Source organism: Kogia breviceps, chromosome 9, assembly GCF_026419965.1.
Source record: "Kogia breviceps isolate mKogBre1 chromosome 9, mKogBre1 haplotype 1, whole genome shotgun sequence".
NCBI classification, from domain to species: Eukaryota; Metazoa; Chordata; class Mammalia; order Artiodactyla; family Physeteridae; genus Kogia; species Kogia breviceps.
Window position 1 is genome coordinate 23,524,846 of NC_081318.1, and position 20,809 is coordinate 23,545,654.

General features: G+C 59.5%; 1 protein-coding gene across 4 annotated transcripts in view; it reads right to left on the bottom strand.

Annotated features, from left to right (window-relative positions):
- FLNC (filamin C) overlaps positions 1-15,549 on the bottom strand; it is a 28,365-nt gene extending 12,816 nt beyond the window's left edge. For 2 of the 4 annotated variants that reach the window (XM_067042217.1, XM_067042216.1), the window contains exons 1-22: positions 14,853-15,466; positions 10,234-10,482; positions 8,556-8,653; positions 8,255-8,405; positions 8,042-8,160; positions 7,771-7,848; positions 7,416-7,578; positions 7,066-7,266; positions 6,620-6,682; positions 5,527-5,664; positions 5,040-5,166; positions 4,750-4,886; positions 4,339-4,532; positions 4,135-4,248; positions 3,322-3,465; positions 2,970-3,093; positions 2,647-2,807; positions 2,336-2,426; positions 2,078-2,247; positions 1,735-1,852; positions 1,377-1,639; positions 21-618 (exon numbers count right to left, since the gene is read on the bottom strand). In XM_067042217.1, coding sequence (XP_066898318.1) covers positions 21-618; positions 1,377-1,639; positions 1,735-1,852; positions 2,078-2,247; positions 2,336-2,426; positions 2,647-2,807; positions 2,970-3,093; positions 3,322-3,465; positions 4,135-4,248; positions 4,339-4,532; positions 4,750-4,886; positions 5,040-5,166; positions 5,527-5,664; positions 6,620-6,682; positions 7,066-7,266; positions 7,416-7,578; positions 7,771-7,848; positions 8,042-8,160; positions 8,255-8,405; positions 8,556-8,653; positions 10,234-10,482; positions 14,853-15,207 — 3,856 coding nt within the window. In that variant the 5' untranslated portion in view covers positions 15,208-15,466. Of the gene's footprint in view, positions 1-20; positions 619-1,376; positions 1,640-1,734; positions 1,853-2,077; positions 2,248-2,335; positions 2,427-2,646; positions 2,808-2,969; positions 3,094-3,321; positions 3,466-4,134; positions 4,249-4,338; positions 4,533-4,749; positions 4,887-5,039; positions 5,167-5,526; positions 5,665-6,619; positions 6,683-7,065; positions 7,267-7,415; positions 7,579-7,770; positions 7,849-8,041; positions 8,161-8,254; positions 8,406-8,555; positions 8,654-10,233; positions 10,483-14,852 lie in introns of all 4 variants that reach the window. The other 2 variants (XM_059073750.2, XM_059073749.2) reach the window with 2 other exon arrangements.
- Positions 15,550-20,809: the final 5,260 nt, after the last annotated feature.

Below are 20,809 nucleotides of genomic sequence, written 5' to 3' on the forward strand. Positions count from 1 at the left end.
CAGACTCCTCTCTCACTCACCGTGGGGCTCCACACCGGGTCCCGAGACCTTGACTCCACTGGTGTCGACAGCGGGCTGCACATGAACGCGGGTGGGGAATTTGGGTACCGGGTGGCCGCCATACTTTATGGTAATGGTGTAGGTGCCGGGGAAGGCGGGGCTGTAGGTGATGTGGTAGGTGCCGTCGGCATTGTTGTGGATCAGCACCTCGGCCTTGACGCCGGCGTCCGACAGGATCTCGATGGTCAGCTCAGCCTCGCCCGCCTCCGAGCAGTCCACAGTGAAGGTGGCTGCCTCGCCAGCCTTGCCGCGCTCCAGGCCTGGACCACTGGCCCGCACCTTGCTCGGGTCGAACACGGGCCGGATGGTAGCCTTGAAGGGCGAGCCGGGGATGTGGGCTTCGGCGAACAGGATGTTGATGGTGTACTCGCCCGGCTCCGTGGGCAGGTAGCTGACAGCACACGAGCCATCTCCGTTGTCCTGGCACTCGATCTTGGCCTCACAGGGGCCCTCCACGGTCAGCCCCAGGCCTCCTGTGCCCGCCCCCTTGGTGTCGATGGAGAATGGCGCTGGCGTGCCTACAAGCCCGCCCTTAAGACCAGGGCCGTAAGCACAGACCTAAAAGAAGGAACAGGTGTGTGGATTACCTACACCTGACCTGCCCATGAGGCCTTCATGGCTCTCGAGTCAGCTAAGCACTTTCAACTGTAGCAGCTACCACAGGCTGAGTCCTTCTAACAATTCTAGGCGAGGAAACGCAGGTAGAGAGATTAAATAATTTGTCCCAGCTGGTGGACCTGGGATTGAAGCCCAGGTCGGATCCAAGGCCAGGCTTTTAATAGCTGAGCTGTCTCGGTATAAGCTTTTATATGTAGGATGGATAAACAACAAGGTCCTACTGTATAGCACAGAGCACTATATTCAATAACCTATGACAGGGACTTCCCTGTCTGTCCAGTGGTTAGGACACTGTGCTTCCACTGCAGGGGGCGTGGGTTTGATCACTGGTCGGGGACCGAAGATCCCACATGCTGCTCAGTGCGGCCACACACAAAAAAAAATCCTACGACCAACCATAATGGAAAAGAATATTAAAAAACAGAATATACATATATGTATAACTGAATCACTTTGCTGTACAGCAATAATTAACACAACATTATAAATCAACTATACTTCAATAAAAATACAAAAAACAAAACCAAAAAAACTAAGCAGTCTCAAAGGCAGGCCCTGAGGTGGGGGACTGCCTCGGCCCTGGGTCCTTGGCTATGCTCACTCCAGGACATAAGGCCCTCTGGCCTCTGCCCCTGTGACTTACCCATCTTCGCTAGAAGCCCCCAACTCCCAGCTCCCAACAGCCCCTATTTCCTCACCTTGGAGGGGTCAGGGGGCAGGACACCCTCCACGGCGAAGGGGCTGCCAGGCACCGGGTGACCATCGTAGGTGATGTCCACCTTGTAGGGTCCCTCCTCGGGGGGCATGTAGCGCACAGCCTGGGCTTCAGCTCCACCCCCGGGCTCCAGCTTGCAGGGGATGGGTCGTCGGGAGGGTGAGGTCATCCGCACGTCCAGCTGGCCCTGACCGCCAGCCCCTCGTGTGTTCACAGAAAATGCCTGTTCTTGTCCCACAGCCACCTCTGTGGAGACAGCAGGGGACACCGTGAGCAGAGACTGCAACCCACTGCCCCCCGCCAGCTCTCCTCACTCCCAGGGCAGCTCTTGCCCCACTTACTGCTGTTGAGGCCTTGAACCTTGACTTTACTCAGGTCCAGTGGGGGTGCCACATTCACCACAAAGGGGCTCTTGGGGACAGGGTCTCCACCATAGGTCACTGTCACTGCCATGTTGCCCTATTGGGTACAACAGGAGGCCAGAACTGGGTGGCTTAGCCCCAGCCTGGCAACATGCCTTTGGCCGATATGGACCAGAGGCTCAGAGTTCCACAGCAAGAGGATGGGAGGCAGGAAAGGGCAAGATCTGGGAGGCTAGATGCAGAACGGGCCCTATGAGACTGAAGGAAGGAGACCCACGACCCCATAGCCGGGACGGCTGGGGCATGGAGGGGGCAGACACACCTGCTGCACGGCCGTGTACTTGACAGTGTAGGAGTAGTCGTGGTTGTCGATGATTTCAAAGTCTCGCACAGCGTCTCCCTTGGCCGCCCCGGCAAAGTGCACGTCCAGCTTGGCCTTGCCGGCTCCCTTGGTCAGCACCGTGAAGTGAGTGGGCTTCCCAACTTCCACACCTGGGGAGTCACCCCGAGATGGTGGTGAGGGACTGGCGGCCACCTAGCCCCACCCCCAGCCCAGCCCAGCTCCGACTCAGACACCTACCTGTGCGGTTCAGCCCAGGGCCCTCAGCCTTGACCTTGCTGGCATCGTGGGATGGGTCCACCTTGATATGGAAGGGGCTGGCAGGGATCTCCTGGATGGAGAAAAAGCTTGGTCAGGGTGGACACGAGCAGTCTCTGAAAAAGTGCCCTTTGTCTCCTCTGAGGCACGCTGCCTACACATAGGAAGTGCGCAATCGACGGCTGTAGAATTGTCCCCAAACGACTGCCTCTTAAGCTGCTGACTGAGATGTGGGCCGGGGCAGGGTGGGGTGTGCAGCCACCCGTGACAACCAAAACCCAAGCGTAGGGTACCTGGTTGGCAAACAACACCATGATGGTGTAGCGGCCGGCCCCTGGGGGTGTGTACTTGACTGTGAAGGTGTCATTGTCATTCTTGATGATGTCAAAGTCGATGTCAGCCTCTGCAGGGCCCACCACGCCAGGGGCGCACTTGATGCCAATGCTCACATCGCCTGAGGGGAGGCAGGCACGAGGCCATGAGTGGGGGGCTCAACAACCTCCTGCACCTGACCAGTCGCCCTACCACTGGGGCCAGGTGGAGGGTACCAGCGCCTCCCACCCAGACCCCACCCAGCCCCGCCCGGCGCCGCCCCACTCCCTGGTCCTCGGTGCACCTTGCCCCGCCTCGCTACAGTCCACCGTGAAGTAGGTGGGCTCATTAGCCTTGAGGCCTGTCTTCTCCACGCCAGGGCCGTACACCTTCACCCGCTCGGGGTGGCTGCCCTCTCCCACGTTTACCTGTGGGGAAGAGCCGATGGTCAGCACGGTGCCCCTCCCTCAAGGTCTATCCCCTTCCCCGGCACTTCCGAGCCCAGCCTTAGCAGGACCAGCCTTAGCATCTTCACAGGGGCCTGGAGGTGGGGAGCGATGACAGGGCCCAGGGACAGCCAACATCTCCTGCGTGAGGCTCTGCCCTCCCCCGGGGGCCCCTGGCAGTGGGCACGGGGCAGGGAGCGAAGGACATACCCGGAAGGGGCTCTTGGGGACGTTGACACCTCCCCAGGAGATGATGATGGTGTGCTTAATGGGCTTGGTGGGCACGTAGGAGCAGCGGAAGGTACCATCGCCGTTGGGGATGACCTTGATGTCAATGGGGCAGCCGTCTGCATCCTGTGGGCATGACCCAAAGCAAGGTTCTTGGAGTGCTCCGGCCTCCTAGAGCACCAGCGCCCTCTGCTGGCCGTGGGCCATCCTCCTTACCCACCGCCAACCCACTCACAGGCGGCGCCCAGCCACGGACCTCAGACCAGGAGAGCCTAGTGCCACGAGCTCTGGGGGCCAGGGTGAACCCTGGGAACAGGGAGGCCAGGCTCTAGGCCATCTGTGTGGCCTGACCAGGCCTAGGTCCAGGTCTCTGACCTAGGCCCAGCCTAGGTCTCTGAAATGTGTTGTCAGGGGAAAGGCTCAGCTAAATCAATGTTCCTAAAATTGAATAAATAACCTTTTCAGAAGAATCATCCTCTTGGACCCAAGAACATATTCATTAACCTCTAGGGGTCAGTGGACACCATCGTGAGAAACTCAGCTGGGAAACCAATGTCTTACTCGGTCAAATCATCTTTCAATTGCAAATTATTAGTACAAAAATAGACATTTGGTAAAATATTTTTTTAAGGTTATCATCAATAAGAAAACACAAAACTTTAAATTTTCCATAGTTCTAATGGATCCATGAGAATCAGTCCTGTGATGCCCGGAGGCCCCTTTCTCTAACTTGCCCCACCCTCCCAGGGTCCCTGCTACAGCAACGAGGGGCACAGAGATGGGGTGGCAACCCACCTGGGCATAGAGCTTCAGGTCTCCCTTGCCAGCAGCACGGGCATCAATGGTGAACTCTGCTGGCTTGTCCACGATGCAGCCAGTGGGCTCCAGGCCGGGCCCAAAGGCCTTCACCTGCGCGGGGGCAAGGGCGGAGGGCTGGGTTGGGCACTGGAGGAGGGCCTGTTCACCGTGTCCCAGGCCCACGGGAGCTGGGACCCTCACCTTGTCCGGGAAGCAGTCGGGTGGAGCTGGATGGATGTGGGCAATGAAGGGCGAGTCTCGAATGTCCTCATCGTCGCAGATGACGTGCACGGCGTACTCCCCCGGTTCTGTGGGCCAGTACCGCACGTCGCAGGAGCCATCTCCCTTGTCATCACACTCGATCTTGGCCTGTGAAGGGCCCTCAATGGAGAAGCCTAGGTGAAAGATGGGGAGGGTCAGGGGGCACAAGAAGCAACTTGGACACTCAGGCAGGTCCCCGGGGCACCGCTCTCCCGGCCTCACCACCCCGATCACCCAACGTCCCATCTCCCAGTCTCATCTCAGCACTCGCTAGCTCTCCCGCCTCCTGACCCCAGTCGCCCCCCAGTGTCCTCCCCCGCATTCCCACCTGTCACCACCCTAGCCACTTACCCAGCGTCCCCACCTCCGTGCCAATGGCCTCCACCACAAAGTCGGCTGACTTGCCCACCTGGCCAGTCTCCAAGCCGGGACCCCAGGCCCGCACCTTCTGCACTCCTGCCTCTGGGCTCACCTGCACCTCAAAGGGGCTGGGCAAAGAGGGAGCTGGTGTCCATGCCGGGAGCTGCCCCCACCAGAGGTACTCGTCCCCCTCCCTTCCCTCAGAGTCCCAGGCAGCCCGCCTCCCTCTCCCACCCTCTGAGGGCCCAGACCTGGAGGCACGGGGGCCACATGGTGCTTACCTGCGGGGAATGGCATAGCCGCCCCATGTGACGGTCACCGTGTACTTGCCAGGCACCACGGGGTAGTACTCGCACTCGAACACACCGTCCCCAGCCTCCCGCACCTTCACCGGCTCCTCTGTGCCTTCTGAGGAGGTGTGGGAAGTGGGGGGGGGGTGGTCAATGCTCTGCGAGTCCCAGCTGCTCAGTCCCCTCAAGGACCCTTGGGACCCAGGCCCAGCCTGAGGACAGTGCTGCTAGTAGGCACTGTGTAACGGCCCAGGGCAGCACACTGGCGAGAGCAGCATTCCCAGCTTGCACACTGGGCGACTGAGGCAGAGGTCAGACAATGTGCCTAAGGTCCCAGGGAGCCTCTGATCAGTGTCTCTTTGGAGCCCCCCAGGGGGGCGGGGTGCTGACCGTCACTGTCCTCAGGGGCTCAGAACCACTGGCTGTATTTCCTCCCTGTGCCCGGACTCCCACCACGGCCCTGGACCCTGGCACTCACTTGGTCCCTTGACTGTGACCTTGAGCTCCCCGCTGCCAGCACCCTTGGTGAACACCTTGAAGTCAGCCACCTCTTTGACACGCACGCCCTTGGGCTGCAGGCCCCGCCCAGAGGCGCGGCAGGCGTTGGGGTTACAGGCTGGGAGGGAGAAGAGAGGCGAGGTTGGGGGCGCGAGAGGCCCTAGACGGAGCCTCAGCCTTCACCTCTCATCCCCCACCTCGCTGGGCACAGTCCTCCTCACGCCCCCCAGGCACAGGCCATGGCCTCATGCACCCCTCCCCCGTGCTCCCTGGGGCCCCCGACACAACTAGGGCTGCCAAGACCATGCTGGGCAGGGAGCTGGCCACGAGGCCCCCAGCCCCCTCATCTGGCTGCTCACAGGAAACCCTTCCCACCGGGCTCCTTGGAGTCAGTGTCGCTTGGGACACAGGCAGGGCAGAGCCTGAGCAGAGACTGGAGCAAAGAGAGACAGGGAAGGGCCACCTAGAGCCATCTGAGCCTCCTCAGAGCCACCATAGCAGCTTTAGGAACTAAGTCATGCCACAGAACACTCAGCAACACCATGGAACAAGAGATGTGCATATAACCGGAAGCCTGCCACAGATCACAGGCAATGCATGGAAGCCAGCCTGCCACAGAACGCTGCTAGTGGCAATGAACCCAGACTTTGCTACTGAACACAGGCCAAAGAACAGTGATCTCAGCCTGCCACGGAACCCATAAAATGGCATGGAACCCACGGGCTGCCACCAAACAGGCAATGACATATAATCCAGGCCTGCCACGGAACACAGACAATGGCAGAGAATCCGGGTACTGCCACAGAACAGGCAATGGCACGGAACCCGGAGCCTGCCACGGAACACAGGCAACGGCACGGAACAGTCTTGTATCACGGACATCATCAGGCAAGTGGCAAAGAAACTAGATCTGCCACAGAACATAGGCAAAGGCGCGGAACTTGGGGCCTGTCACAGAATGCCACGGAAGGGGGGGGCGGCGATTCCACGCCGCTTGGACCATGCCACACAGCACAAGTGAGGCCAGTCAGCTGTGGCCATGCCCAGCCCCGCCTCCACTGGAGTGTACTAACGTGGAGCCACTCTCTTGGCCTGGTGGACGACGGGCACGGAGGGGGCGAGCGGCGGCAGGGGCTCTGAATGGCAGAGAGAGGACCAAGCGGGGGGGGTGGTTACTGCTTGAGGGCCTGGCGTACAGGTGCTCACGTAAATGCCCCCCACCCATGAGGCCCTGTCGCTTCCCCCTCAACCCTTCCACAGTGGCCCCTGTCTGTTATCCTTCACTGTGGCCTCCTGAGCCTCCTCGGGGGCAGGGGATGGACAGACGAGCTCTCGAGAGCCCCACCCCCCACCCCTTGGCTCTCTCTCTGCCCATTTTAAGCCTTCAGATGGCTCCCCACCCACCCCTGGATGCAGTGCGTCATTTCCCATAAATCCTCAGCCTCGGAATTCGGTGGCAACGCTCTCTGTGTCCTGGCGTCGGGGAGGGGGACCATGTGGATGGGTGGAGGGCCTTTACCTTCTGCCACGTGGACAGGGAAAGGGCTGCGGGTGATGGGGGCACTGGCGAAGGCCACGTGCACCGCGTGGGGTCCCTCCATCACAGGCCTGTACGTGCAGCGGAACGTGCTGTCGCCCTTGTCCTCCAGGGCCACCTCCACCGTGTCCCGCCGGCCCTGCGGGTCCACGATCACCACGGCAACATCACCAGTGCCGGCCCCTGTCGCGACAACGGCCATCAGCCCTCATTCTGCTTGGGGCTCCCTCACCCTGAGACCACTGCCCTCTGGCTGGGACTCTGCCCCAGGCCCCCATGCATACGGCCCACGCCCAGTCAGGGGGTGTCAGGTGTAAGGGGGCGGTCCTCACCTGCGGTGTAGATGTCAAAGTAGGTGGGTTTGTTGGCCACGTTGCCCACGGGCTCCAGGCCAGGACCACGGGCTGATACCTTGTTGGCATCCCCCAGGGCCATGCCCACGTTCACCTCAAAGGGGCTGCGTTCGATGTTCTGGCCAGCAAAGAGCACGGTCACCTGGGGGTCAGAGGCCAAAGGTAAGCTTTTAGAGGAGAGCAGCTCTGAGAAGGGGTGGAGGAGCAGAGCAGAGCCAAGGAGGGAGGGAGGCGGGTGGCCGGTGCGTGGGAGTGGGGCGGGGTGCGAACCGAGACAGGGGTCCATTCGGCCAGAGCCAAGGATGTGAATGGAACGGGGAAGACAGGGAGATACCTTGTGCAAGCCGGCGACCTTGGGCACGTAGGAGACAGCGTAGGTGCGGTCCTTGTCGTTGTTGGGAACCACCTTTGCCTATTGGGAAGGGAAAAGATTGGCAGTCAGAGCCCCTCCTGAGCCCACAGCTCCTGTAGCCCCCATGGTGAGGCAGCCCCCCTGGTGAGGCGTCCCCCATCTCCAGCATAGAGGGTAGCTCTGGCAACCATCTCCAGGCCACTCCGGTTGTTGGCCTGTGGTCTCTGTCCAGTCCCCAATGGCCTCTCCATACCTCCTCGGTGTGGCCCTCGGGGTCCTCAATGTAGACCAGCACCTCGCCCACGCCAGCATCCACCGTCTGCACGGTGAAGTGCGCGGGCTGCAGCACGGTGTTGCCCTGGGGCTCGATGCCTGAGGAGCAGAAGGCAGAGCCGGAGAGTTTAGGGAGATCCATCCTAGCCCGTGCCCAGCTGCCCGGGGAGGGCTGTTAGGGCTCAACACATACCAGGTCCGTAGGCAATGGCCTTCTTGGGGTTCAGCTGCTTGGAGCGAACAGGGGCACCAGGTTTGAGTTTGGCCTTGGGGAACTGGGACAGGTAGGTCATGACAGAATGCTCATCCACGTTGGGGTCCACGATTTCCTCGGGAGCAATCACCTGCCATGAGGAGGAAGGGAGTTAGGGATGCCTTCCTTAGCCAGGAACCCCGGTTCTCACCCACATCCTGACCAGGTACCCTTACAGACCCAACTCCACCCTTGGCCCTCTGGCCCCTTTACTCTCCCAACGCCCCGTCCGCCAGCGTACCTGGGGCACCCCGAGCCAGTCGTCTGCCTGCTGCATGGCCTCCCGGGCGTTCTCCACAGGCTGGTTGGGGTCCCAGGCCTCCCAGTCAGGGCAGAGGCCTGGAGAGATGGCGGAGGGAGGCGATGATTAGGGGAAGCAGTCAGCCAGCATGCAGAGCATTTGCTCATCCAACACTCTCACAGGCTGTGGGTTCACACTCCCTCCCATGCAGCCCTAGGCCCCTGACCAGCCAGGTTCCTGCTGACCCCCGATGTTATGGCCCATCAGCTGGGATGCCCATCGCTGTTTAGAGGCACGGCCGCCCTCCCTAGCACCAACAATGAGGGCTTTCTGCCCTGGCTGACGCAGCCTGGCACCAGCCCTGCCAGCCGGCCTCCTGCCTACCAGGCCCCAGCACCGACCCTGAACACCAAACCCCTGTGAGGGCGTCCCTCGCAGACCTCTTCTGCCTTATCCCAGCTGCCTCCTCCGGGTGGGCAGTCCCCATCCCACACATGCTTCTGACCCGTCGCCTCAAAGGTCTCCTCAAAGCTGCCCTGAAGTCCTAGGTCTCCAAGCACTTCCCACAACAGCCTCAGAGCATAAGACTCTCTCTCCTTCCTGACTTCCCTCTTGGGGAAATGGAGGCACTGAAGGGCCCGTTTGGAGAGGATGAGTTCTTCTCTCCGGCCACCCAGAACCCAGCCCTTCTACTGGGAGGAGGCGGCCGCAGGTCACTCCTGGGAAGAGGTGCAGGGGTTAGGGTGTGCTTGGTCCACACCAGAGCTGGAGGGGGAGGCCGCCGCTCACTGGCGGGGAGGGGGCCGGCTCAAAGGCTGGAATCCATGACTGGCCAGAACAGCTGAGCTCACTGCTGGCAGCCGCACCAGCCGTGGGCAATGGCTCAGCAGCTGGGAATGCTTCCCAGGCGGCCAGTGAGTGCCCCCAACTCCCACCCCCTGCTCCCCAGCTGACCCCAGGCTGCGGGAGGATTCACCCAAGGGGACATGGCTCCCCGGAGGCAGAGCTGACCGATAGGGGTGGAGAAGACCTATCTTCTCAGGAGATGAGGGGCAGAAAGGGAGCCATACGTGGGGTACAGCTCTCGCCTGTGACGCCTCAGTCTTCTCATGGGCCCTCAGCTGCCCCCACGTGAGCAGGCCAGGGCCTACATCGAGAGACGGCAGGGCTGGGTCACCTGCCACTGGGCAGTGTCACACCAGCCTCAGCCCACATCATCCCGGGCTTCAACCCCTTCTCAAAGCTGTCCCAGGGGCTCACAAAGAACAGCCTTTCTCTGGGTCTAAGTCCTGGCCTTCTTTGGAAAGCCAGAGTCCCACCACATTTGCTTTCTGCTGGCTGAGCAGAAATGACACCCATGTGGCAAAGTAGGAAGCAGGCAGTTGAGGCCCTGGGCTCTGGTTTAGTTCTGCCACAGATAAGCTGTGTGATCTCAGACAAGTCACTGGCCTTTTCTGAACCCCAGTGTCCTGCCTGTAAACCCTTTTCCTGCTACTGCAGGATGTGGCAACTCATCAGGAAGGGTCTGACTCCAGCAGTGATTCTCAGCTGGGGCAGGGGGTCCTGATCCCCCAACCCTGGGACATGGGTTCTGACAAACACAAGCCTTGGCATCACCAGCTCATCCCAGCTCCCCTTCTGGGCTCGAGGGTCCCTGGTGTGCCGCCGGCCCACTTACCAGGGGCACAGTTGTCCACCAGGGCGCCCAGAGCTTTGCCATCCTGCCAGTCACGGTTGAAGTTGGTGATGGGTAGCTGGGGCACCTTGTTCTGGATCCAGCCGAGTAGACGCTGCTTGGGTGTCTGCTTTCGGGCGTCCTCATCATCCTCATCCTCCCACATGGGCATGGAGATGGAGTAATGCAGGATCAGCGTCCAGATCAGGCCCAGGATCAGCTTCAGGTTCCCATCTACGATAGCCTTGCTGTCTGCAGAGCGGAGAGGCAATCTGGGCTCAGGAGGGCTCCACTTCCAGTACAGTGCCCCCCACCCCACCCCACCCCAGCCCCGCCCCCAGCTCCTGAGGCTGCTGCTTGAGCGCTGGGTCAGGCCTCCTTCTTCTGGGACCTACTCCTTCTCTGACTACCAAATTCTCCATCCTGTGAGGCCTGGCCCTTGATGGACCCCTCCTCTCCCTTCAGAATGAGGCTGCCTCCCAACCTGTTCCTTCAGCGTGTAGTTTCACCTCTTTCACGGCACTTGTGTGAGGCTCCTAGCAGGCTACAGGCATCCAAGCAGTTATGCAAGATTGTAAGCCTCTTAGGGGCAGACACTGTTTTGTTTCCTTTCCTTTTTTTTTTTTTTTTTAACAGTCTTAATGAGGCATGCTTGATGTACAATAAACTACTTATTAGAAAGCACAACTGGATAAGTTTTGACAACATGTATATACCCACAAAGCCATCACCACAAATCAAGATAATAAACATATCCACCCCTCCTCAAAGTTTCCTTTCCTTTGTGATCCATCACTCCTGCCCCTCCTGGTCTATCCTTCCCGGGCAACGACTGATCTGCTCTTGGTCTCTATAGATTAGTTTGCATTTTCTAGAGTTTTCTATGAATAGAATCATACAGTATATACTTCTTTTGTCTGCCTTCTTTCCCTCTAGATACTGTATTTTATGTCTACTCGGAGCCTAGAACTTAGTAGAATCTCAATAAATACTGGTTGAATGAATGAATATTTTAAAAACTGAAGTTGGAGAGGAGTGGGACCAACCTGGTTCCAGCCAGATTCTACTCTGAACGCTCTAAAAGGTTTTTGGAACAAAGTTCTTGGAGGAGGGGGTGGGTACAGTGCGCATTTTGTTAAGGCTTGAAAATCATGTTTTCAAATGATAGGGACCAGTAAGATTTCACAAGAGCCGGGGGGAGTGTTAACCCATGTGGACTCAAGTCTCAGGAGCCGAGGCTCTCGACCCATCCCCTCCTTTGAGGAATACTACGGACCAGAACTGGTACCCCAAGATTTTGGGGGCCTAGTTCCCTTTTAACAGCCAGAGAGAAACATCCAGGAGCCGGGAGTGGCCTGGAGTATATAGATCATTGGAAACCAGCTTACTTGTAAAGGACAATGCAGGCCTGAAATCCATCAGCTTCCCTGAGCACTGCTTTTAGGAGCTTGGGAGGGGGTGGAAGACTCAGCCTTGTTTACTGGTGTTGCCCAAGAGATGGGAAAGGGTGGGGCTGGAGGTGCCCCCTTACCTATCTTTTCCTGCCCCCTACCAGATCTTGGGGGATGGCCTTTGGAGGGTAAGGCCTGGGGAACCCCAGTATCCCCCCCTCAACTTGCTCCCAGGAGGGGAATCTCAGTCTCTCTGTCCCTCTGGCCTCGAGCTCTGGTCCCCTTGGCTCCACCACCCTTTCACTGATTCATCCTTCCTTCCCCAGCAGCTCCCCAGGCCCGCCCCCTCTACCCCTGGCTCCACTGCAGCACAATGGTTTGGCAGCTTGCAGATTCCATGACATACTCACTCCCAGCCTCCTGGTGCTTTGGTGCGGTCTCTCTCAAACACACACAGGCCCACAACACTTTCACACAGTCTTGACACCCAGGGCCTCACAGCCTCTCACAACCCTGACAGCCTCCAAAGCTGGTGCTGGCATGCCCAGAGTACTACTTGCAAACTGCAGCCAGATCCCTGGGAGGGAGGCCTTGAGGCTGCTGGGGCGGGGTACGGGGGGTACGGGGAGCGGGGGTGTCAATCCCATCTGCCACAGGGAGAGGTTTCTCCCCAGCAACTGGCCCTGGGCCAGACAGCAAGTGGTCCTGGTCGGCAGGAGAGGGGTGGACCCGGAGTCCCACTCTGGGAGCAGTGACCTTCTTCTCCCTCCTCCCCCTCAGAGGCCAGGCAGAGGAGGGGAGCTCTGCTCAGGCCAGGTTCCCTCCTTCCCACCGCAATGGGGATGCCACCAAAGGGGTGGAAGAAGCCCCAGAGCCAGTCCCTGAGGCCACCCCAGGCCTCGAGTGGAGGGGGAGAAGAGAGGGCCCAGCAAGGGAGGTGCCTGGACAGCTGCTGCCCCCTCCAGCCCCTCCCTCGGTGGTTGGCTCCAGGAGAAGGAATAGCAACTGCGGAACAGCTGCGGGACAGAGCTGCCGCATAGGCCTCTTTGTTCGGAGGGGCTGAGGGGCTGGCGGGGTAAGGAGGGCACACAGCTCCTTCCACCCAGGCTGAGTACCCCTACGTCCTTCAGGAGGACCGCTCAACCCCCAGCTCCCGCCCCACTCCTAGAAAAGGACGTGGGGAGCCGTTCTGACCTCCTCCCAGGTGCCCAGATGCTCAGTTTCAGTCCTGAGACGATGCCCAGAGACGGCCCCCACCCCAGCCCCTTCCTACCACTTAGCGGGAGGAAACTAGAGGAAGGACGATGCCCGCCTGGTGGGGAACCACCCATCATTACACATTCTCCGGGTTGGGCAGCCCCTGCCGCCTGTGCCCCCTCCCATCCGGCCTCAGCCTCAGCCTCAGGCCCAGCAGCTGAATTGCTGACAGCTTATCTCATCGGGCAGCGGGAGCGAGCCACTTGGCCCAAGTGGGGAACAATTCCCTGCAGGAACGGGAAAGGAGGGTTCCCTCCCGCCCCGAAACCAGCTTTTTCTTCTTCCCCCTCTGTTCTGACCCGGCCTCTCCACATACAGTTGAGCCAAAGGGGCCGGAGCCAGGCACCACCATGGGGGAGGGGAGAGGTGTGCTCTCAGGAAGGACGAGGCCTGGAGAGGGGCCGAGAGCCCAGCAGCGGGGAGGGGAGGGAAAGGCTGAGCCATTTCCTACGAAGTCTTGGTGAGGCCCCAGGCTCTACCCTCGAGACCCCACCTGGGACCGTCAGTCCAGTCGGTGAAATCCCAGCTGCTGGGGACTGACAGGCCCAGGGCTGACTCCTCTCTGACCCCGGCCCCGGGCAACCCCGTGCGCTCTCAAGCAGCCTTCACTCCCACTACACACACCAGGGCCCCTCCCCACGCCCTGTCCTCAGGCTTGTCCTTCTGGAAAGCTCAGAGACATCTGCTGTGTCACAGCGGCAGGGCTATTTCCAGGCCAGAGCGGGTGGGGTGGGGGGCAGTATTGGGGCAGGAGGGGGTAAGGCCTAGAGAGGTGACTGGCTGGGGCAAAGGGCCCCGGACTGAGCTCAGCTGCTAATTCAGGAGGCCTAGAGATGCTCCGAGGGAGAGTGGAGGTGGACAGACCTTCCATCATCTGAAGAAGTCTCTGGGGCAGCCTGGGGGGCACCGGACACCCTGTGAAACTCCCCTCCTGGGGCCCTGGGGTGCACCCTGCCAAGGGGCCCTTTCCTGCAAATCCCATCAGGGCTCTTAGGAGCTCGCCGCAGGGATAGGGCTCTGCCCCAGGCCCCCGGCCTGCAGGGATGACGGCAGGGCGGAGAGGGGAGGGCCAGCTCCTACCCTCTCAGAACCCATCCCGGGTTCCCCAGCTCCCGAGCCTGGGGTGCCTCCCCACCCCCACCCAGCGCTGACACACCTTCCAAATCTGGTTACACTCAATGACTTCCTCCCTTTTTCAGGCCTTCTCTCCCTCTCCTCAGCCCAGACCGTTTGAGCTGCAGCCAATCGGGGCTTAGGGGGTGGGCGGGGGGGCCGGGCGTGGACGGAGGGAACCCCCTCCCTGGCCGGCTGAAGCTAGTGGAGGACAGGCAGGGGTTAAGGCTCTCGGAGCTTGCTCAGAGCCTTTTTAGGTTTCCGAGGCTGGGCCCTGCCGGCCCCGGCCCCGGCCCCTGGGCCTGAACCCAGCCGCCGAGAACATATGCCCGCGGGGTACCCGGGCCCCAGCGCCCGCCCGGCCACCAGCTCTCCCCCTGCTCCCCGGGATCGGGCAGCGATTGGGACCCGCCTTCAGCCGCTCCTCCCCGGTGGAGGTGCTGGGAGGCTGAGAAGCCATTTGCTTTGTTTGGGGGGAGGTGCCCCCGGGAATCAGCAATGGGCACTGGCCCAGTCCTCTCAAGCCTGGGCTGGGGGTGCGGGTGGCAGGAAAGGGGACGAAGGGGAGAGGCGAGTTGGTGAGAGTGTGCGAGGGAGGTTGAAGCTGGAGGGCTCAGAAACTGTCGGGTCTGGACTCCTCCGGGGCCCCCTCGGGATGCCGGCCGACCAGAGAGGGGTGCGAAGGCAGGACCCGAGGGGGCCTGCGTCGGCAGGCGGGAGAGAGGGGACAGAGTCCTCTCCCGGCGCCGGGGCTGTCTCTGCCCTCTCTCGGCTCCCCGCGCGCCCACCCAGCACCTGAGTCCTCTGTCCCCGTGGGCCAGCCTCTCCTCGGGGCACTTCCCCCTCCCCGCCCGCACTAACCGATGGACACGAGCTTGATGTGCTCGCGCTCGAGGAACTCGAGGGCCACGGACACGTTCTCCAGCTTCATCTGGCGGAAGTTGGGGCGCGGGTGGAACTTGCGGTACATGCGTTTCTGGCTGAGCACCTCGAGCAGCGCGATGAGGCGCAGCCCGTCGCTGAGGTCGCGCTGCAGATCGGTCAGGCGCTTGCCCACGCACTTGAGGTGCTCGTTGCACCAGCGCGTGAAAGTGTTCTGCTGGATCTTCTTCCACGGCGCGTCCTCCGCCAGGTCCTTCTCCGTGGACGGCATGTCGTCCGCCTCGTCGCCCAGGCCGAGGCCAGGGGCCTCGGAGTAGCCGCTGTTGTTCATCATGCTGGCGCGGGCTGGGGCGGGGGCTGCGCTGCCGGCTGGGCTCCGGCTCGCGGCTGGCTGGGCTCCGGCTCGAGGCTCTGTCGGGCCGCGATCGCGGGACTCGCGGCTCTGCGCTGCGCGGCTCTCAACTTCTCTCGCGCCCCTGGCTGGCGGAACTCGGCGGGCCTCCTCGGCTCCTCGGCCGCGCTCTCTCTCTCTCTGTCTCTCTCCCTCCGGGGGCGGAGCGGTGCTCTGGAAGTGCGGGCCGGGCTGGGGTGGGGGGTTTAAGAAGCCCCCGGGTCGCGTTCCCCCCCGCCGCGCCTGCGGCCCCCGGCTCCACGTCAGAGCGCCGGCCTCCCAGGAATGCCGCTCGGCCCGCGGGTGGGGGCCGAGCCGAGCCCGCCGGCCCCGCCTCCCTCCCTCCCCTCCCCCACGCGGCCCGCCGGCGGGAGGGGGGGCCCTCGCCCCCGGCCCGGGTCTACTGCCCCGGGGAGGCCCGGGCCCGGAGCCGCCGCGCTGGAGAGATGACTAGCGGAGCTGGAAAATGGGGGTAGTGAGGGCTCCCAACACTCCAGAACTAAGCTTCGCCGCCGGTCAGAGATGAAATATACCCCCGCCCAGCAGGACTAAAGAGACACAAGGGGAAACTGAGGCCAGTGGTTAGGGCAAAACACACTGATCTGGTGTTGACAGAATCTTCTGGGTTGTTTGGTGGCAGGGCTGTTCACAGGGCCTGGGAGTCCTGGCTCCTAGCCCAGGGTATTGTCCACCTGCGGACAGGGAAGGGAAGTGTGTGTGCTTGTGCGCAGCCGGACTGAGAGGAAGTAACGACACTGCCCACGCCAGTTAGGGAGAAGGCTTCGGGTGAGGGTGCCCCACTTTACAGGTAGAAAAGTCTCCTTTGAAGCCCAAACCCAGGGTCCCAGGGGAAGGACTGCGTCTACCCCTGACTCAGTGTCCCTGTCACCAGCCCTTTTGTCCTCATGCTCTCAGAATGAAGCTGAGCTCAGGAGAAGAGTGCCCAGTGAGCCACACTGTGCTCCCCGCCCCCCCAAAGTCTGACTCAACCAAGGTGATGAGAGGGGAGGGAGAGCCTCTGCCCTGTAGTACCAGGGAGCCCCCTGGGCGATGTGCCCATTTGGGTCACAGGGCAGATCCTTCCGGTCAAAGAAAGTCAGGTTAGCCAGATAGAGACAGAGAGAGTCCTGCCCAGAGTAGTCAAGGGGAAACGAGACGGGGGCTGGGGGGCAGGGAGAGCCCCCAGGGAGCCAGCCAGGATGCCTGGGCAGGACTGGGCTCAGGGTAAGCCAAGGGCAGCTGACAGCAGGGAAACTGAGGCACTCAAACAGAGGAGCTGGCCTGGGATGAGGTGAAAGAGCTGTAGAACATACTTTATGTAAAAAGAATATATATTCTGCAATTCTGTAAGATACATGTATTCCACACCACCCGGCACCCCCTTTAGGCCAAACTTCCTCAGCTTTCCCATCCTTCTGGACCCATAAGTTTGGGCCCCAACTCAAGTTGTGTGATGACTGAAATTTGGCAAGTTTCTGGTGAATCATTTGACCTTATTCCTCTTCCCCCACCAGGCCTGGTGAAAAGGACAGGGAGAGTGGACATCTTTGGGGGCAGAATGAGGGCAGTCCTTGTTATAGAGCTTGGGAAGAAGTTCAGGAGCTTTGTGGGGGGCAGTGCTTATGGTGAAAGGGCTCCGTGAGTGATTTCTTTCCCTTCTCATTAGTGAGGGAGGGGGAGGAGTAGAGAAGGGACCAGAAACAGAAAAGGGACCTGCTGTGCGTGACTTAGGAGGGGGGAGCTCTGGGGGCCCTGATAGTGACAGGCGAGATATAAATAGCTTGGGCCCTGCGGCTCATGTTCTCTCGGCTGCCTGTGATGAGGTGCTTAGGAATTCCACCCTCCTGTTGGCACCCCCTTCCCTATCTCCAGAACTCTCATTCCCCCATGCCACCTTTATACCATGGTCAAAACCAACCATCAGGCATCAGTGCCATCTGTCTACTTGAGAGGCTGATGCCCACCTCCTGGGGACACATGACATGTAGCTGGGTTTCACAAGGGGTGTGTGTGTGTGTGTGTGTGTGTGTGTGTGTGTGTGTGTGTGTGTAAAAAGGCAGACTTCTGACACCCAACCTGAGGTGCCAGCTCAGGGCTCAGTGATGAAGAAACTGAGGTATAGATCCAAGAAAGGATGGATTCCTCTTCCTGAGCCTCTGGGGTGAAGAGAAAGGGGTAAAGCGGGTTTGCCTGGAGCTGACAGCCCTTCACAAACCCTAATGGCTCACACTCCTGTTTTGTGGGCGTTACCTGAGGTCCCCCAGTAACTTGAGGGCCTCGATTAAGGTGGGGGGAGTTCAGAGGGAAGCAAGTGGACAAAGAACTCCCTTCTCCCCCTTCTCATTCCCTCTCTCCGAGAGGTGTGTGTGTGTGTGTGTGTGTGTGTGTGTGTGTGGCCCCAGGGGAGTGAGTGAATGGTTGGCAGAGGGTGCCCAGTGCCAAGGATGGTTCCTGGCACCCTTCTCACTCTGCCTGCCCCAGAAACCAGAGCCCGTTACTCTCCAGGATAAATCAGGGCCTGACTCAGGCCCCAGCCAGCCAGTCACAGTCAGCCTGCCCAGGCACTGGCTGGTGACTCAGCCCTCAATATAGCCCATGAGCCTAGGCCCCAGGCCTCGCCATGAGAGCTGGAACAGACCGTGCACAATGCTGGTCCAGGGACCTGCCAAGTGAGGGCCCCTCCCTGAGAAGGGCTGATGTGCTCCTCTCAGAGCCTGGCAGGGGCTCAGAGAGGGGCTTACAGGGGGTTTCATCAGCTGAGTTTTTGTGGCACTGCTGGCGGTGGCCACAGGCTGTATATAGCCCCCTGACTCACCACCCGCTGACCTGTCTCAGGAGACCAGGTTGCCTGGCCTTTCACCTGGCCCTGCCTCTCCCATCAAGGGACACTGCTGGTCAGCCAACATTGGCCATATTTAACTTGAGCGGAGCAGAATCTGAGCGAGCGTGTCCAATGGGCCATGTTTGAAAATCCTTTTTTTCTGGAACCAGGGACATTTCCATAGCCACCTGTGATGGCACCAGGCTGGCCAGGCTCCCAGCAGGCACTTTGTTCAATCCGTGATACTGACTGTGGCCCTGGCCCAGATGTGGCAGGGACAGTGCAGCAGGGTGGAAAGATCCATAGGCTGAATTCCAGCCTCTTCACCTCTGGTTCTGTAGCCTTGGTGAGGCTCAGTTTTTTCGCCTGCAAAATGGAGTTAATAGTACTCTCATAGGGATTTTTTTATGCGTGAAGATGAAAGGAGATAACATGTAAAGTGATTAGCATGGTGTTGGGCAGCTAATAAGTGATCAGAAAAAAAACAGTTTGCTTCCTCTGCTGGTATCCTGGGGACCACATGGGTTCTGGTGAGCTAGGCCTTCCTCACAGCTGCCTCTGTCCCCTGTAGAATCCACTGCCGGCATCTCCCGCTGCTCCCCTCTTCTCTTCCTTGCATCCTAACACTCCACCTGCCAGAATCAGAACCAGAGTATTTCTGATCTTTAGAGCTACCCACCATGCCCCCCAAGAGCAGCTGGTCCTTGACAGGGGTGGCAGGTGGTGTGCTCTACCACGTAGCCTGGGAAGGGAAAGCAGAGGGGTCCGTGGTGCAGGGAGAGAGCAGAAAGGAAGCAGTTATGCAGAGGGCAGGAGAGGGGGGAGATGGAGGCCACTGGAGGTGTTTTTTTGAGTCCTTGGTTCTATCCGTACCTGGGCCTGGGTGCATGCCTTCCTGTGGCTTCTAAGAGACACCCCTGTGGACTCGAAGCTAACTCCAGGGACTGTTTCACATTCAACACAGGTAGACCTGTTAACTCTGAACACTGTATCTACAAGACCAGAAAGCACAAAGCCCAGAGCAGTGAAGAGGATGTCAAGAGGAGCTGACACGGGCAAGTGACCTAAAGGGAAGAGCTCTGTATTCTAAACAAAAAGGCTGAAGAAAAGGATCACTTCCCTGTCATTGCCAGCTCTGGGTTTGGGCCTGAGAAGGACCAGATGAAGTCCTGACTGGGGGCCGAGTGCCTACCAGACCATGACCTCCACCTTGGCTTCAAATATGAAGTTAAAACAGTGATGCTCAGTGGTGGGTAATCTTCCAGTCCTCTCCACCACATGTTCTCCAGCCAACTGGTGGCCGGAGTAAAGTTGGTAAAAAGCAGGGTCTCACTACACTCAACAGCAAGGGGACAGTGGTAGCAGGTGGATTGTGAAGGAATTTCAATTAGGTAACAACTGAGAATACACAATGTAATATAGTGAAGGGCAGTGCTTCTCAAATTTTATCGTGCGTTCTAATCAACCGGGGATCTTGTTAAAATGTAGATTCTGTGTCAGTGGGCCTGAGCTGGGGCCCGAGATTCTGCCTTCCTAACAAGCTAACAATGCTCATGCTGCAGGTCCGTGGCCCACAACTTGAGCGGCAAGGAGCTAGGCCACCCTAAATGAGCCCTATCTTTAAAGAGGAGTCATTTAGAGGGAGCAAAAGGGACCCACGGCACTGCCCTCAACCTGCCTAGGTACAGCCCTGTGGTGAGGGCAGGTCACTATTTCAGCCCTGGCCCCAGGTCTGCTAGGAGGACTCCCAGTCAGCCTTGTCACTCCTCTGGGCTGCACACAATTTAAAAACCTCCTAATTCTAAATGTCCTTGCTCCCACTAGGAAAACACTGGGGAAGAAATGAATTCATTTAGTGCTGAGCAGTGCCCACCTCAGTACGCACTCTATAGGTATGTGTTGCTTTGTATATTTGGGTGAATGAAACAAACTCCTTTGGTATCAGGTAGAAAGGAGACAGAGAGAGGGTCCCAGGAAACCAGCAGTCACGGGGGACATTCTGCCCACTAGGGCTTATGCATATACTTGGGGGCTTTCATATGGAAACGTTCACGATGAGAACGACCGATCACAAAAGGTCCCGCAGGAATGAAGGCCAACGGGAACACTCATAAATCATCCTCATCATCTGCTCATTCCCACTTAGATCCATTCTCACTCCTCTGCCCGGCTCTGAACTCCAGGAGGCTGACCCTGAAAGACTGTCACCTGGGCGTCTCTGCTCTCTGGCTCCCAGCTGGGATCAGCCAATGAGACACACCAACAGGGAACTGGAGAGTGGGAAGAGAGGGTGGGGGGAGCACATAAACTTCCCACTTCCTCATGGCTCCGATAAGGGCCACACACCCCTATGGCCACCACGTGTGTCTGGGGCCCCGTGCCAGGCCTCCAGCTCTTGCTCCCTCCCTTTTCCCCTTCAGGCCTGCGCCGGTAGCCAGTTCCCCCGGTTGCTGGTGCCTGGGGACTTCACTGTTCCTCGCTGGTTCTCCTAACTCTGCCCTCTGTACATAGTCTGTTCATTAACAACTCTTAGGCTCAAGCCCTTTTCGTCGGCTGCACTGTGCAGCTTGTGGGATCTCAGCTCCCCAACCAGGGACTGAACCCGGGTCATGGCAGTGAAAGCCCAGAATGCCAACCACCTGAACACCAGGGAACTCCCTTCAGTTTACTGCTGGGACCCTGAGTGATTATTAAGTCACCTCCGAGAGCAAATCCCTCGCGAAG